A 17,354-nucleotide genomic window follows, 5' to 3' on the forward strand; every position below is an offset into this window, starting at 1 on the left:
GTGGAAAATACATTATCCCTGCTCTATCCCCGGTCTATAAAGCAGAGATATTGGGCTTAGAGGTGCTGAGTGAGACTGAAGGGAGGTAGGTGTGGGATGGTGGTGGACAAAGGTAACATAAGGTGAACGGGCTGGGCTGCCCCCCCATAACTTCCCCTCATCTGTGAAAGGTCACAGGCTTTAACTAGCAAGAATTACATACACTATTGCTGAGGCATCCTGTCTCAAATATCAGCAAGCATCATAGGTAGATGTACGTGTTGTGTACATCCTCCCATACAATTTACCATGTGGGCAGGACATATGTGTATTCACGCCTTGCACATGCACAGTCACCTATCATTACAGTGCACTTTCCACAGGAGGAGGGTTACTCTTGTAGTGTGTGTGTGAACTTGCCGTGAAAATTCATTTGTTTTGTATCAAAATAAAGGCCCAAAAGCTATATTCATAGCTAAAGTTTGAGTCATATTTTTTAACATCGTTTTCCCTCTCGTGGCTAAGTCAGAATTAGTAGAATTAATTTCACAGAGTTGCTTTGTGGTTTATCTCTACATGTCGAAAATGGTATCTGAAAAGCTCTTTACAACCAGTCCCTTGAAAGATTTATGAATATTTCAAGAGAATGTTTTACACATTCTTTCAGTATAACATGATGTATTATTGAAAAGAGAAAAATGTAGTAATCATTATAGAAAATGTGCTCTTGAAATACTTGACCTACCATTCAGACTTAATACACTTCAGCTATGACTGATGTGTAGGAGTCCTGCTTTTTATTCCAGTTTGGTTTTGGCTACAAGGGATTAATAGCATGGAAAGGAAATAAGTTTTTTAACAGATTATTTCATTAAAGGAACACAAATGGTAATATTTTTTTTCAAACAAATGTACTCCTTTTCATATCGGAAATACTGAAATATTCTGTATTAAAATCATGTCACATAAGCTCAACATTCCCTTGACCACAGTGAGGCTTTTGGGAGGATGATATCCAATTCAGCCAGGAATTTCCAGTGTTATTTTCTCAACGTAAAATATTGGAGTTGTGTTCGGTGCTGTGTATAGGAAGAGACTAGCATCTGGACCATGTCCCAAAATGTTTACAATCTATTCTATATACAGACATGTATTCGGCGTGGGAAATTATTGTTTAAAACAAATGGGAAATATACAATGCAAACTTGGTGGGTTTCTATGAATAGGCTCCAAAGCGGGGGGGGGGAAACACATCACTATTTAAGAAACTGCTGCAAATGGAAGATTAATTACTAGTACACAGGAAGAGGAAAGATATGGCTCACATAAATAGAAAACTCAGGCACAAAATAAAATATGCAGAACAAGGCATAGACACCAGGCAGACCTATCCATAAATACCTTTAAGAGTGTAATCCTCAGAATGCGCTCAGCTGGAGCAAGTCCCTTGCGCCAGTCTGGGAGGGTCACAAACATGCCGTGACGCACGTTTGCACTTCTGTGTGAGTCGGCTGGGCTAGCACAGGGATATGCGCTGGCCTGCAGAGGCCAGATCCAGCCTCTGTGCTGACAGAGACCGGTAAGTTCGTGCCGGCCAAGTCTGGCCAGTGCAGAGGTCTGGGGGTGTGTGAGGAGGGTGGAGAGGAGGCAGGGAGGATGCATTTCGGGGCAGGGGGAGGGTGGGTGGCAGGCCGGCCCATGGGCAGGGGGCAGAAGGTGGGGCCAGGATCTGGCACTTATGCTGGATGCTAGCCCCCTTCCCAGGCAGCGTGGAACAGCTCCAGGCTGCTCTGTTCTGCTCGGATTTGTGCCACCTCTTTAGGTGGTGCACATCTGAGTAGACCCATTGGGACTGCTGTGACTCTACCGGATTAAGGGGAATTTTTCCCTTTGCCTCAGGCCGAGCCTCAGTTAGCCCCAAACCTGCACTGGATACAGCACAGGCCCACTGGCCTGCCTGTTCTAGCGCAAGTTAGGATTGTGCTACCCATTGCTTTATATCGCAATCACTTCAGGCTGAGTTCACACATAATTTAAGACATGGACATCAAACAATGCTTTTGGGAGGAGTTTGTAACTCAGTGGTAGCACACACAGGTTGCATGCAGAAGGTTCCCAGTTCAATCAAAGGTATGTCCAGGTAGGATAGAGAAAGACCTCCATCTGAAACCCTGGAGAGCTACTGCTCAGGAGGGTAGACTAGGGGTTTCCACCAGTTGGGTCAGAACCAAAAAGTAGGTTGTTACACAACCTCAGGTGATACCATTGCCATTTTGTCTTAAGACTCAGTTCAGCACAATTTGAACAGTTGCCCAGGCTGGGCTCCTAAATTAAGTGATCAGAGTCTTAGGTTTTGAATGGGCTGTTTTGGCAAAGCCCCCTTCCAATTTTCAGTAGTCTCTTTCAATGTCCCATACACCTTTTCTACCTCTTCTCTTTGTTTTGTATCATGAGAACATAAGAACAGCCCCAGTGGATCAGGCCATAGGCCCATCAGCTTCCTGTATCTCACAGCGGCCCCACCAAATGCCCCACGGAGCACACCTGATAACAAGAGACTTGCATCCTGGTGCCCTCCCTCCTTTGCATCTGACATAGCCCATTTCCAAAATCAGGATCTTGCACATAGACATCATGGCTTGTAACCCGTAATGGATTTTTCTTACATAAACTTGTCCAATCCCCTTCTAAAGGCATCCAGGCCAGATGCCGTCACCACATCCTGTGGCAAGGAGTTCCACAGACCAACCACACGCTGAGTAAAGAAATATTTTCTTCTGTCTGTCCTAATTCTCCCAACACTCAATTTTAGTGGATGTCCCCTGGTTCTGGTGTTATGTGAGAGTGTAAAGAGCATCTCTCTATCCACTTTATCCTTCCCATGCATAATTTTGTATGTCTCAGTCATGTCCCCCCTCAGGCGTCTCTTTTCTAGGCTGAAGAGGCCCAGACGCCTTAGCCTTTCCTCATAAGGAAGGTGCCCCAATCCAGCAATCATCTTAGCAGATCTCTTTTGCACCTTTTCCATTTCCACTATATCCTTTTTGAGATGTGGCAACCAGAACTGGACACAATACTCCAGGTGTGCCTTACCATAGGTTTGTACAACAGCATTATAATATTAGCCATTTTGTTCTCAATACCTTTTCTAATGATCCCAAGCATAGAATTGGCCTTCTTTACTGCCGCCACACATTGGGTCGACACTTTCATCGACTTGTCCACCCCCCCCACCAAGATCTCTCTCCTGATCTGTCACAGACAGCTCAGAACCCATTAGCTTATATGTGAAGTTTTGATTTTTTGCCCCAAGGTGCATGACTTTACACTTACTTACATTGAAACGCACCTGCCATTTTGCTGCCCATTCTGCCAGTTTGGAGAGATCCTTCTGGAGCTCCTCACAATCACTTCTGGTCTTCACCACTCGGAAAAGTTTGGTGTCGTCTGCAAACTTAGCCACCTCACTGCTCAACCCTGTTTCCAGGTCATTTCTGAAGAAGTTGAAGAGCACCAGTCCCAGGACAGATCTTTGGGGCCACACCGCTTTTCACGTCTCTCCATTGTGAAAATTGCCCATTGACACCCACTCTCTGTTTCCTGGCCTTCAACCAGCTCTCAGTCCATGAGAGGACCTGTCCTCTAATTCCCTGACTGTGGAGTTTTTTCAGTAGCCTTTGGTGAGGGACCGTGTCGAACGCCTTCTGAAAGTCCAGATATATAATGTCCACGGGTTCTCCCACATCCACATGCCTGTTGACCTTTTCAAAGAATTCTATAAGGTTCGTGAGGCAAGACTTACCCTTACAGAAGCCATGCTGACTCTCCCTCAGCAAGGCCTGTTCATCTATGTGTTTTGAGATCCTATTTTTGATGAGGCATTCCACCATCTTACCCGGTATTGATATTAGGCTGACCGGCCTATAGTTTCCCGGGTCCCCCCTCTTTCCCTTTTTAAAGATCGGCGTGACATTTGCTATCCTCCAATCTTCTGGCACCATGGCCGTTTTGAGGAACAAGTTGCATATTTTAGTCAAGAGATCAGCAACTTCATTCTTCAATTCCTTAATAACTCTTGGGTGGATGCCATCAGGGCCCGGTGACTTATTGATCTTTAATTTATCAATCAGGTCTGAAACATCTTCTCTTTTAACCTCTATCTGACTTAATTCCTTGGTCAGGAGGAGCCTTTCGGGCAGCGGTATTTGCCCAAGGTCTTCTGCCGTGAAGACAGATGCAAAGAACTCATTCAATTTCTCTGCCATCTCTAAGTCTGAAATCATGTCTCTTCCTCTTTATCTATCCTACCTTTTAAAACTGAGTGCACACTATTGTCATGGCACTGTCTGCCCTTCCTGTTCTTCCAATTGCCTGAAAGGAAAGGAGGGCCAAACAGTGCTAAGGCTCTTAGCTTTGCAATTAAATGTGACCCCCATCCACCCATCCATCCATCCATCCATCCAAACTTTAGTTAATTAATCCTATGCTTAAGGCTTGTAGCCCTAGCATTAATAATAGTATTTCAATAGAGTTCCTCAAACTTATGCCATTTAGAAGGAAACATAATGAGTTTTCTTACAAGTACCCTCTCCCCCAAATATGTATCACAAGAACATATTTCAGTTTGTTTCTTTATATTATATGTGTTAAAACACAGGTGCTGATATAATAGAAATATTTGTACAGTCTTAAGGGATGAGTGATGCATATGAGAAAAGAATATGATGCTGTTTTTCAGACATTTTATGCTGCAATTCATCAACTCACCTCTTGTATCAGTGTGAAAATGATCATCCCTCCTATAAGACCACAAAGCTTTCAGCCATCAAAAGGCTAGAATGTAAACTGTGAAAGAACCCAGTGGGGTATTCCAACGATATATGCAGACATTTGAAACAAGAATTAAAAAAAACAACATGATCCTTTCTTAATTTACCACAGCCCTAGGGAAACTGTAAATTATATGTTGACAGCTTCCATATGTGTTATGTTGCTCTTTAGACCCTAAAATGTGGTTTTTAGCAGAAAATCAGCTCCATTTCATTAAAAAAATGATGCCTATGATACCAAATATCATTTTCCAGGAAAAAAAATAGAATCCAATGTCATATGGCCTTTTGTACTTTTCACATTACCAAGCATGAACTTTATCAACCAGACATTTTCCCATAGTTGTTTTCAATATATTGCTATTTTTTAGGAGCTATTTTTTTCCACATCACTGATAAAACAAAAGATTTACAGTTGGAGCCACAATTCCAAAAGATAGCCATGAAGAATTTCTTTTTGTTTAACAAGACCTAAGGCCAATTCTCATAACCAACCAGAGGTACCAAGGCCAAGGTACCAAGGTTAGAGGTTGTGTGAATGGTGTGCAGTTGGGTTGATGTAGTCTCCCTCTTTAAAAAAATTGGGAGAGGGGACCTGGGCAATTACAGGCTGGTCAGCCTAACATCTGTTCCTGGTAAGATGGTGGAAAATCTAATCAAAAACAAACTTTAAAACATATAAAAGAACAAGCTTCGCTAAGAGAGAAATAACATGGCTTCTGTAAGGGTAAGTCTTGCCTCACGAACCTTTTAGAATTCTTTGAAAAGGTCAACAGGCATGTGGATGCGGGAGAACCAGTAGACATTATATATCTGGACTTTCAGAAGGCGTTCAACACGGTCCCTCACCACAGGCTGCTGAGGAAATTCCACAGTCAGGAAATTAGAGGGCAGGTCCTCTTCTGGATTAGGAACTGGTTGAGGACCAGGAAACAGAGAGTGTGTGTCAATGGGCAATTTTCACAGTGGAGAGAGGTGGAAAGCAGAGTGCCCCAAGGATCAGTCTTGGGCTTTTCAACTTTTTTATAAAGAATATGCAGCTTGGGATCAGTAGCAATATGGCCAAGTTTGTGGATGATGCTAATGGCCTGGTCTCCTGTGTTGTTCCCCCACGCACTGCCCAAGAGATGCCTGTTGCAAACATGCCATAAAGCATGTTATAGTGGCCAGAAGGATGGAGGTGCCAGTGAGTGCTGGGCTTTTGCACCAGTCCGAGGACCACCAGGAGCCATTGGTGGTAAGTTCCCCATTGAGCAGCAGAGAGGCATTCCGAGGTAGGAAGAGGGCAGAGGGAAGGTGGCACAGGTTTGAAACGGGGTGTGGAGAGGGTGGGCAGGAGGGTGGCTCAGGTCCAGGAGGAGGCAGCGACAGTGAAGGAGGCTGTCACTGGATCCTATCCCTCTCCCATGCCTGAAAGCCCTACACGGGTCTGCGCCAGTGATTGGGACAGGGACAACTTATACAGAGGAAAGTGGTACCATTCATGTTATAATCTCCATGAGTGTCACAACCCACTACCACATGGACACTGTTTACAGAGGTCTTTGCATGGGGGATGTAATGCAAAGGTCAGTCTTCATTATATAAATGGAAGTGACAATAGGACCTATTTCAATGTGATACAAAAAAGGTAGCTTACCGTCTGCCATCTCTGCACAGAGTTGCAGTCCTAAATTGTTCTGTGGATTAATCACCCAGTGATTGCTGGTCACAGTGATGTCAAACACAAGCCAGCCAATATCAAATGCTTGAGCCCTTCTTGTGTCTAATAGGAACAGGTCTGCATCCCTAGTTTATAAAACAGAGTAGACAATTAGGTAATAACAGTCATTACTATTTCCTGAATATAGTTTCTGGTCCAAACCTATTCCCCTCTCCCAGTGCTAGAGGTGGTGTTATGACAGTGGGGAGTGCTTTACGGCCATCGCAAACAGGATGCCAGCAGTGTGGCATGCTGCCAACCCAACGGCAGTGCGGCTGAAGCAGCCCAATTCAGAGCGATGGACAGCTGAGAAAGCTAAGTCAGCAAGGGAATCAGGATGGGGCAGCAGAGGGCAGAACAGGGGTGGGGAGGGCAGTACAAGATGGGGTTGGTGGAGGGTGGAAGGGGTGTGAAGGGGGCGGGGGAGATCAGGTCTCAGAAGGGGGCAGCACAAACCCATTTTGGCACTCCTGCATTAGCAAGAAGAGAAAGGATAGGATATAAGTAAAGGTGCACACTTAATAAAAGCAGGATTTTAGCAGGGCTAAACAGGATTTAAACCTTAGTGTGTAAGTTCTGCCAAGCCAAAAAATTCTTAAACCTGTGCAGTTTAAACTCAAATAAAAAACCAGCTTGAGGTTAAAAAACAGTCCAGCCACAGAGAACTGAAGTAGGAGGGTAAGAACCTAGGAAGGGCCAGTTCCCACCCAGCCAGGGCAATTGAGCACAGTCACTGTCCTTTAGGTCATAGCAATTGACCTTTATGCAAATCCCCATAAGAGCCCCAATAGGCAAATCCAAGCACCCCATTCAGGGAAATCTCACCTAGGAAGACCAGCCCCTTTTCAATCAGCAAGGAGGGAGGGAGGAGGAGCTAGCTAGGGGTATAAAGCTAGTGCCTGCCACCGCATGAGCCTCTCTGCAGAAGCGTGCGTGGCCTCTGGGACACCAAGTGCCTCAGGAACAAAGTGTCAGGTAAGGCACCGCAAGTTTAGCATCTGTGCGAGTTCAGCAGCAGGGTGAGGAAGACAGGGCCCCAGATACCGCCCTTTCTCTTCCCTTGAGAAGAGGTCTGCTAACTGGTGTAGGGTTTTTAAGTATCCCTAAACAAAAACAAACAAAATAAAAAAAGCTATCCAGTGTTTTGCATCGAGTGCCACATGTATGACTGTATGCCTCTGGGGCATAAGTCATGGGTGTGTCCTCGGTGCAAGAAGCTCCAGGGACTCAGGGAATGCGTCCGCTCCCTTGAAGCCTTGGTGTCTGACCTGGAGAAGCAGAGGCAGGCAGAGAAGGACCGTGAGGAGACTTCCGGGGACGATCAGGCTTCGTCCCAACCTCAGACACGCAGCTCCTCAGCTGCCTGTGTGGGAAGTTTCGGGGCTGGAGGACATCATCCTGGAGAACAGGGAAACAATCCCCTAGGGGGGACCCCTTCTCCAGGGGACGGGCCCGTATCTGAATGCACTCAGGATACTCCTCAGCGGGAGGGGGGTCGGGGGCTTCTTGTAGTGGGGGATTCAATTATTAGAAACATAGAGAGGGGAGTTTGCAAAGGAAGTGAAGACCGCATGGCAATTTGCCTGCCTGGTGCGAAGGTTGCGATCACTTCTCTTCTAGACAGGCTAGTAGGTAGTGCTGGGGAGGAGGTAGCGGTTGTGGTGGCAGGGGGGGGGGGGGGGGGGGGGGGGGGGGGGGGGGGGGGGGGGGGGGGGGGGGGGGGGGGGGAAGGGGGGGGGGGGGGGGGAGCTGAAAGCCAGGACCTCAAAGGTAGTGTTCTCTGAAGTGCTACCTGTTCCACGCGCAGGGGCCAGCTAGGCAGGTGGAGATCAGGGGTCTCAATGTGTGGATGAGACAGTGGTGTAGGGAGGAGGGGTTTAGATTTGTTAGGCACTGGGGAATGTTTTGGGACAAGTGGGGCCTGTATAAGAGGGACTGGGCTTCACTTGAACCAGAATGGAACCAGACTGCTGGGCATAACATTAAAAAGGTGGCAGAGCAGCTTTTAAACTGATCCCTGGGGGAAGGCCGACAGGAGCCGAGGGGCATCCGGTTCGGGACTCCTCATCCCTATGGGACGAGGATGGGGAAGTTAGAGAACAACAGAGCAAAGACAGAGTAGGAGAAGAAATTGGGAATGGTAGCGTGATGGGATGTGATAGACGGTTTGGCACAATGAGAGGATTCAGGGATAAAGGAGCTAATAAGCAGCCCATCCTGGGGCATTCCATGTACAAATGCTTTTATGCAAATGCCAGAAGTCTCCGAGCAAAATGGGAGAACTGGAATGTCTGGTGACTAGGGAAAACATTGACATAGTGGGCATAATGGAAACCTGATGGAATGCGGAGAATTGGTGGGATACCGCAAACCCAGGCTATAAACTCTATAGGAGGGACAGGGAGGGACGTGTTGGAGGTGGGGTGGCCATTTATGTTAAGGAAGGGATAGAATCCAGCAATGTAGAGATTGAAGGTGGGTCCTACTTCATAGAATCTCTATGAGTTAAATAACCAGGCCTGAGGAGTGATATAATAGTGGGGGCATACTATTGTCCTCCAGACCAGAAACTGGAAGGTGATCTTGAAATGAGGAAACAGATCAGGGAGGTGACAAGGGGGGACAGGGTTGTAATCATGGGGGACTTCAATTATCCTCATATAGACTGGGTCAATTTGTGTTCTGGTCACGATAAGGAGACCGGATTTCTTGACATGCTAAATGACTGTGCCTTAGAGCAGGTAGTCATGGAGCCCACCAGAGGACAGGTGACTCTGGATTTAATATTGCGCAGTACTCAGGACATGGTCAGAGATGTCAATGTTACTGAGCAATTGGGGAACAGTGATCACGCTGCGATCCGTTTCGACATGCACGTCAGGGAAAGAATACCGGGCAAATCTCTCACAAAAACCCTTGACTTCCGACGAGCGGACTTCCCTCAAATGAGGAGGCTGGTTAGAAGGAGGTTGAAAGGGAAGGTAAAAGAATCCAATCTCTACAGAGTGCATGGAGGTTGCTCAAATCAACAGTAATAGAGGCCCAGCAGAAGTGTATACCGCAAAGAAAGAAGGGCTCGACTAAGTCCAGGAGGGTGCCCGCATGGCTAACCAGCCAAGTTAGAGAGGCTGTAAAGGGCAAGGAAGCTTCCTTCCATAAATGGAAGTCTTGCCCTAATGAGGAGAATAAAAAGGAACATAAACTGTGGCAAAAGAAATGTAAGACGGTGATACGGGACGCCAAGAGAGACTATGAGGAACACATGGCCAGCAGCATTAAGGAGAATAATAAAAGCTTCTTCAAATATGTTGAAGAAACAGGAAACCCTCTGGATGCCAAGGGAGGGAAAGGGGAAATAAAAGGAGACTTAGAGATGGCAGAGAAATTGAATGTTCTTTGCATCTGCCTTCACAACAGAAGACCTTGGGCAGATACCGCTGCCCAAACGGCCCCTCCTGACCAAGGAATTAAGTCAGATAGAGGTTAAAAGAGATGTTTCAGACCTCATTGATAAATTAAAGAGCAATAAGTCACTGGGCCCTGATGGCATCCACCCAAGAGTTATTAAGGAATTGAAGAATGAAGTTGCTGATCTCTTGACTAAAATATGCAACTTGTCCCTCAAAACGGCCATGGTGCCAGAAGATTGGAGGATAGCAAATGTCATGCCAATCTTTAAAAGGGGAAAGAGGGGGGACACGGGAAACTATAGGCCGGTCAGCCTAACATCTATACCGGGTAAGATGGTGGAATGCCTCATCAAAGATAGAATCTCAAAACACATAGACGAACAAGCCTTGCTGAGGGAGAATCAGCATGGCTTCTGAAAGGGTAAGTCTTGCCTCACAAACTATTTAGAATTATTTGAAAAGGTCAACAGGCATGTGGATGCGGGAGAACCCGTGGACATTATATATCTGGACTTTCAGAAGGCGTTCAACACAGTCCCTCACCAAAGGCCACTGAAAAAACTCCACAGTCAGGGAATTAGAGGGCAGGTCCTCTCCTGGATTGAGACCTGGTCGAAGACCAGGAAACAGAGAGTGGGTGTCAATGGGCAATTTTCACAATGGAGAGAGGTGAAAAGTGGTGTGGCCCCAAAGATCTGTCCTGGGACCGGTGCTTTACAACCTCTTCATCAATGACCTGGAGACGGGTGAGCAGTGAGGTGGCTAAGTTTGCAGACGACACCAAACTTTTCTGAGTGGTGAAGACCAGAAGTGATTGTGAGGAGCTCCAGAAGGATCTCTCCAAACTGGCAAAATGGGCAGCAAAATGGCAGATGCGATTCAATGTAAGTAAGTGTAAAGTCATGCACCTTGGGGCAAAAAATCAAAACTTCACATATAGGCTAATGGGTTCTGAGCTGTCTGTGATAGATCAGGAGAGAGATCTTGGGGTGGTGGTGGACGGGTTGATGAAAGTGTTGACCCGATGTGCGGCGGCAGTAAAGAAGGCCAATTCTATGCTTGGGATCATTAGAAAAGGTATTGAGAACAAAACGGCTAATATTATAATGCCTTTCTACAAATCGATGGTAAGGCCACACCTGGAGTATTGTGTCCAGTTCTGGTTGCCACATCTCAAAAAGGATATAGTGGAAATGGAAAAGGTGCAAAAGAGAGCTGCTAAGATGATTGCTGGGCTGGGGCACCTTGCTTATGAGGAAAGGCTACATCTAGGCTTTTTGTTTCTGACAAAGATAGAAAATTGAAGCATAGATTACTGATAGCACACATGTTTTGCATACTGAAGTTTCCAGGCTCAATCTCTGGCATCTCCAGATAGAGCTGGGAAAGTTCTACCAATCAGGGAAGACAATATGAAGCTAGATGGACCTATGGACTGATTTCATCTAAGGCACTTTTCTGTGAATCTATGATATTCATTTTGGAAATTAAGGATGCCTGCTGAATTGTGTCTATCTCCTGTGTTTTAGCAGCCCTGATAGGCCCAGAGTTCCACCTACCCATTCAATTCTATGTGTAAAGAAATGTTCCATACAGGCCATGGTGGATTCCCTTCTGCGTGTGGAGGATTTTCTTTCACAGAAAAGAGACAGGGAACTCCTGCATGCATCAGGTTTTGGAGCACAGCAATGATATTTAAAGAATATTTTTTTCATAATTATTAGGAAAAAAGTTATATATGTCTTTGGTTTACTGCAGGACCCTCTAAAAACTGAAAAATCAAGCACAAATCTTTTCCAAACTTGGTCAGTAGTTTTTATGCTTTAGATATATAACTCACAGATATTTCTGGAAACACCAAACCCAAGATTATCACTTTATCCACTTCTTACTAATGCAATATTTGCATTAAAGATTACTTATGGTGAGGAGCATGGATGTGGCAAATCTAATCTTAAAGTCCATTCATGGCTTAATGTGCCCAAGAAGCCATCACTGCTCATGCACAACAGGTCTACACAGTATAGAGATTAAGAAAGTAAATGTAGCTCTTGGTTCTGTAAAAATAAATAGAGTGGAGCTATATAGTATATTCCTTGTTGTAGTTAAATGAAACTTGGCTTGTCGCGTTCATATTTCAGGGCAGCGTGTATTTTTTCAAAACTGGTCATTTAAATTGTGCATGTAATCCCTACATTTGCTCATCCATAACGGTTAACTTAACTAATCATTTACATGATGAAATTGGAAAATTGGATACCTGTGAATTTTCCTCCTGGCAACCTCACTGGACAGCAGTACAACAGATGGGTTGTTCAGCCTTCCAACCACTAGGAGAAAAAGACTCCAGGGAGAGGCTGAAAACAGACATGCGGGTATTAGGAACCACTGCTCTGTTTGGAATCCAATGTTCTATCCTATTTGCAAAAGTGCTGGTCTCAATGTGAGATGCTTGCTGGGGTGGGGGTGGGGTGGGGGGGTCATGCAAACTTTGCTTCAGGGCTTAAATGATAACTACAAAGAATAAGTGTTTAAGTGTTGGGTTGAAACTTTCCCACATGTTTCATGAAAGATCTAAAATCCCCTCTAAAGGGTAAATCAATGATTGCCACAGCACCGACTTCAGTTTTTTGCAATGAGCTTGTTCATATGCTACAGTCCTGAATATGCCCCCTTGAAGAAAACACACAAAGTGTGACAAAAGCCACAGTGACAGAAGCCTCAGAATTCTCACAGACGGGATAAATCTGGGCTGGAAATCTCTGGGCTGTACCACTTCAGCCTCAAAGAATTTTATGCTCCTTCATGTAGAAACCTAGCATGTCAAGGACAAAGGTCGTAGCCTAGCCCACATGAAGGGAGTTTGGGAGTACAGTGGCACCTTTGCAGCACAATCCTTTATATGCAGGACTGGCCCATCCAGGAGGCCAGCTGAAGTGGGTGCCTCAGACAGCAGGTTGGGGGGACGCCCATCTTTGTCCGCCTTCTTCCCTTCGCTACTTCTCCTTCCCTTCTCTGGATTGGAAAAGGAAGAGGGGGTAAGGAGAGGAAGAGGAAATGTGGAGAGTGCTAAGCTAAGACACTGGAGAGTAGGAGGAACAGAGGATGGCACATCATCAGGTAAGCGGGCAGCATTTGGCATGACAACTCAGGGCCAAATCCTATCCAATTTTCAAGTGCCAGTGTAGCTGTGCCAATGGGGTGTGCACTGCTTCCTGTGGTGGTGAGGCAGGCACAGAGGCTTCCTCAAGGTATGGGTATGTTTCGTCCCTTATCTTGGGTGGCACTGTGGCTGCACCAGTGCTGGAAAGTTGGATAGAATTGGGCCCTCAGGCATCAGGAGGTCTTAGGCCAGCCCTGTATACATGTCTACAAAGAAATAAGTCCCAGTTGGTTCAATGGGACTTGCTCCAAGGTTTGTGTGCATAAGATTGCAGCCTCCACCATGTAAGTCCCCTATCTGTGGTCTGAAATGGTTTGGCCCAGACACAGGCAATCATGTCAGTGAGGCTCAAGCTATACATGATACCCAGAGAACTGGGGTTGGTCTCCTGAAATTTAGTTTAGCAGGCTGATCAGACTGAAAAAATAATTGCAGCAGTAACCCTAAGTCAGGGATAATTAATTCTTTCCCCATGAATAGCTCTTTGGATCAAAATCCTGTAGTCCAACCTGTTTTCTTGTTCACAAGTGAACAAATACATGGAACCCCATAAGTTTATTTATTTATTTATGTTCACATTTTTATACCACCCTTTCTCCAAAGAGTTCAGGATGGTGTACACAGCTGCTCCCTTCCTTTTGTCCTCACAACAATTGAAGAAGCATGAAACCTTGGAGAGAAGGGGACACCTCAAGACCTAGCTCCTTACAAGGGAATGCCAGGGCCTATAGGAAGCCCCTTAGGCCTCTCTGAAGGTTTGGGGTAGTTTATAAGGAAGGCTCTCTGCTAGGAAGTTTTACTACTTTCTACCTTAAGGTCAACTACTGAAAGGAGCTATGGAAGCCCTAGCAATCGTAGCAGGTTTCCCATTGGCCTACAGATGGAAGTGCTCCTCCAACAGAGGTGCCCCCCCCCCAACATTATCTATGGATTTTTACTGCTTCAACTGTTAAGAAGATAGAGCTGTGCAAACTGTCCCACTATGTACTGCTGCTCTGATCAGCAGCTGGTTTTCCTGGAAGAACCTTTGAGAAGCAACCAAAGGACCATGGGACATCTCACCACATCGTCACTCCCACTCTTTACAACACCCTGCCACTGGTTCTGTTCCTGTGTATGCTACTCTGTGTATGCCATTAAAAAAAGTCTTCTTAATGAGTAAAAACAAAGGCTTATTTATTAACATGAAAGCAGTAGCATGATGCAAGTAATCACAAAGACAGATGGGACGGACATTTGTCCAGTTAGCGGGTCTTAAAGGAAAATTCACAGGTAAGACCAATTTTTCACTCTTCGGTTCCCTTGCTAAAGGAGACAAATTTAAGCATGGCATGGACTCTTGGTGGATACAGATCAGAGCTATGGCTCCCATGATAATGCTCACTTGCTCAGGAACTGAATCTATTGAAATGCTCAGTAGCCAGAATGATGATCACACTGCCATTTATCTGAAGTTGTGTGTATACCAATGCCTCATTGCATTGCATTTCATTCTGCTCCTTCTGGTTCCATACTAAATTTTGTATATTTCTTGTATATGTGTATATGCATCCTCCTCTCATGATTGTGGAGGACTGGGGTTTCTTTACCAGCACATTAGCCAAATTGCAGTCATGCACCTGCCACCCAGTTCACCCTCCTCCACCCATGTTACTTTCCTCCTTTTCCTGGCTTTCCCCATTTGAATCTCCCCACTTCAGCACTGCTTTCCTTCCTCTGCCCTACCTAAGGATTGTCTGGGTGGCAACCTCTGCGCAGATGGGGTAGGCACATGGGAAGGGCAGTCTATCCCCCTCCTACTCTGCAATGCTCTCAGATGATAGGATTGCTGCCTGGGAACTATTGGACCCTGGGGAGGAGAGGGAGCGATAATGCACTCAGCAGGGCACATTCTCCTCCCTTGCACCCCAGCAGTCCATAGAGTTTGTTCACATGAGTTGTACAAAGAGTTAAGAAAATCAAAAATCACAAGGTCTCCTTGAAAAGTGGACTTTTTAGCTGCCACAACAGCCATTGGGTAGATAGACTTGGTCTCTGGAGGGCACAGGCTCCTGCCACAAGCATAGGTGGACCGTCTCTCTGACACCGGTACTGAGTGCCAGTGAATCCCTACACCAGTTCAATACACTTCATGTTAGCACGCATTGGATGATGACTTAACATTTATTACTTGCAGGACCAAAGACTGCTGCCCCTGCTGCTAATTCTACTGTATTAACCATAATAACTTTAGATTTTCAAAATAAGGGAAACCATAATATTGGGGGGGGGGGGGCAGGGATTGAAACTTTATGTTCTACATGTGACTACAAGTGACAGATTATAATACAAAATATAATCTAACTCGTGTTGCATCCCTTATTGAAACGTTGGATCTCTTTTCCTTTGAAATGAAAACAGAATTTGAAATACAATCATGAAAAAGCACCTGTTTGGGTACTCCTTGATGATCTGATAAATGCTAATCTTGATTGTTTCATTCTCGAACCGACTGTAACTTCTGTCCTTGTAAATCCGGAATTCAGCTGCCGTCACTGCTTCTCCGTGGGGAATCTGAGTCAAGTCAAATCTGAATTCTTTGTAATGCCGTCGTTGGTGGGAAAAATCCTTGTCTCTTTCAACTGTGAAAATGAAATAAAAATAAAGGGGTAAAAAAAAAAAAGTACATGCTCCATGGTTACTTCAGATTCGCTATGCGCTTAAAAATAAACAAACAATGAGGATGACAGGGAACTAGGCCAATAGTCAAACCACAACTCCTGACATGCTTCCTGTTAAACATCACTCTACAAGCCAAGTGTCATGAGGTCAAACAGAAAAACCCTTAGTGGTTGCATTCAACATTTCGGAAGCCAGAGAGCAAAAGAAGACCCAGAAATGTGGAAAAATTTTGTCTTTAAAAGCTTAATTGTCCAGGAGAGGGGGCCGAGCACCTGGTGTCCTTGTTCACACGCCCAGCAGACCCTTATTCTGGGAATAGCTGCTGCCACTACTGAGCCTGAAACCAGACTTTGGTATTTGGTAAAACCTTGGTATTCCTCCCTCCTTTGTGCATGATGGGAGCCCCAAAGTCCCAGGGGGTCCTCATAAACAGATGCAATAGTGTAGGGCTAGCAGTCCTGGGGATAAAGCAACATATTCTCCACTAACTCAACCAGGCCAGGCAGATAAAGGACCAAAATAAGAAGGTCAGTTACTCAAAGAGGGGTAGCAGACCAAAAAGAGTAAAAAGTTGTACTTACAGGCAGGCAAATGCTAAAAAGGCATGTGCAATGGAAGGACTAGGCCCAGCTCTTACACTACAGCAGCAAATAGGTAGAAGGCAAGCATGAAAGATAAACAGAAAAATCTGACATGACTTCCTAAACTTATAGCCCAATCCTATACAGGCCTTATGCCATCCGGTGGTGTAAAGCCTTTTATGGCAGTGGCAAATGCAAGCCCTGTCGGGAACAGCCAGACTATTGCCACAAGCAGCAAGCAGCAGTGGTGGCCTGTCAGCAAATCCACCATGTTCCCTGGTGCCGATAAGTCAGGCTGGGAGCGCACGGGAGGCAGGAGGTGGGCAAAATGGTGCAGGAACGAATGAGGAGAAGATGGAGGCGGGATCAGGGACAGTACGAGGGCTGGAAGGGGGCAGTATTGGTGGCAACAGCACTGCTAATATCCTATCCCCCTTCCAAGCCTCAATCCTCCTTCCCAGGTCCTCTTGGTATTGCGCTAGTGAAATCACTGGTGTGGATCCAGATAGACCCATTCTGTCGCCAGAGGCTTACCTTCAGGCTTACCCCCAAATGTTCCCTTACCCAGAGGAGACCTCAGAGACTCCCCCCCCCAGTAGGATGCAGTGCATGCTCCAATGGAGAAGCTGCATCAGCGGGGTAGGAAAAGTAAAGGATTGGGCCCTTAGAACCCAATCCTGAGCTGCCCGGTGCACGGGGCTGCCGCAGTGCCAAACATGGCATCCTGAGCACAACTGGACAGCCACTGGCAGCTCCTCAGGGGAAAGGGACATTCATTCCCTTCCCCCAGGTAAGGCAAGTAGCCCTGCACTGGGGCTACTTGATTCTGTGGCAGCTCTTTAGCCTGCGCAGAATCAAGGAGTCCCATGTCATTCCATACAGCCTGACATAGGGCTCTGCATCCATGGAGCTTAGTTTTGCCAGTTCTACCCGCCGCCCTGCTCCCTCCCCCGCCATGCCTTCCTCCACTCTCCGCCTGCCCCGGAGCACCTCCTTCCCACCTCCCCCCATGCCCCAACTAACCTCTCT

The 17,354-nt window shown here is 46.0% G+C and overlaps 1 protein-coding gene across 1 annotated transcript in view; it reads right to left on the reverse strand.

Moving 5' to 3' along the window:
* The window catches only part of BMP5 (bone morphogenetic protein 5), a 61,330-nt gene that overhangs the window by 19,245 nt on the left and 24,731 nt on the right, over window positions 1-17,354 (reverse strand). The window contains exons 2-3 of the mRNA XM_066640867.1: window positions 15,512-15,704; window positions 6,448-6,596 (exon numbers count right to left, since the gene is read on the reverse strand). Of these exons, the coding sequence (XP_066496964.1) occupies window positions 6,448-6,596; window positions 15,512-15,704 (342 nt within the window). The remainder of the gene's footprint in view (window positions 1-6,447; window positions 6,597-15,511; window positions 15,705-17,354) is intronic.

The sequence above is a fragment of the Tiliqua scincoides genome, chromosome 1, assembly GCF_035046505.1.
Source record: "Tiliqua scincoides isolate rTilSci1 chromosome 1, rTilSci1.hap2, whole genome shotgun sequence".
Taxonomy (NCBI): domain Eukaryota; kingdom Metazoa; phylum Chordata; class Lepidosauria; order Squamata; family Scincidae; genus Tiliqua; species Tiliqua scincoides.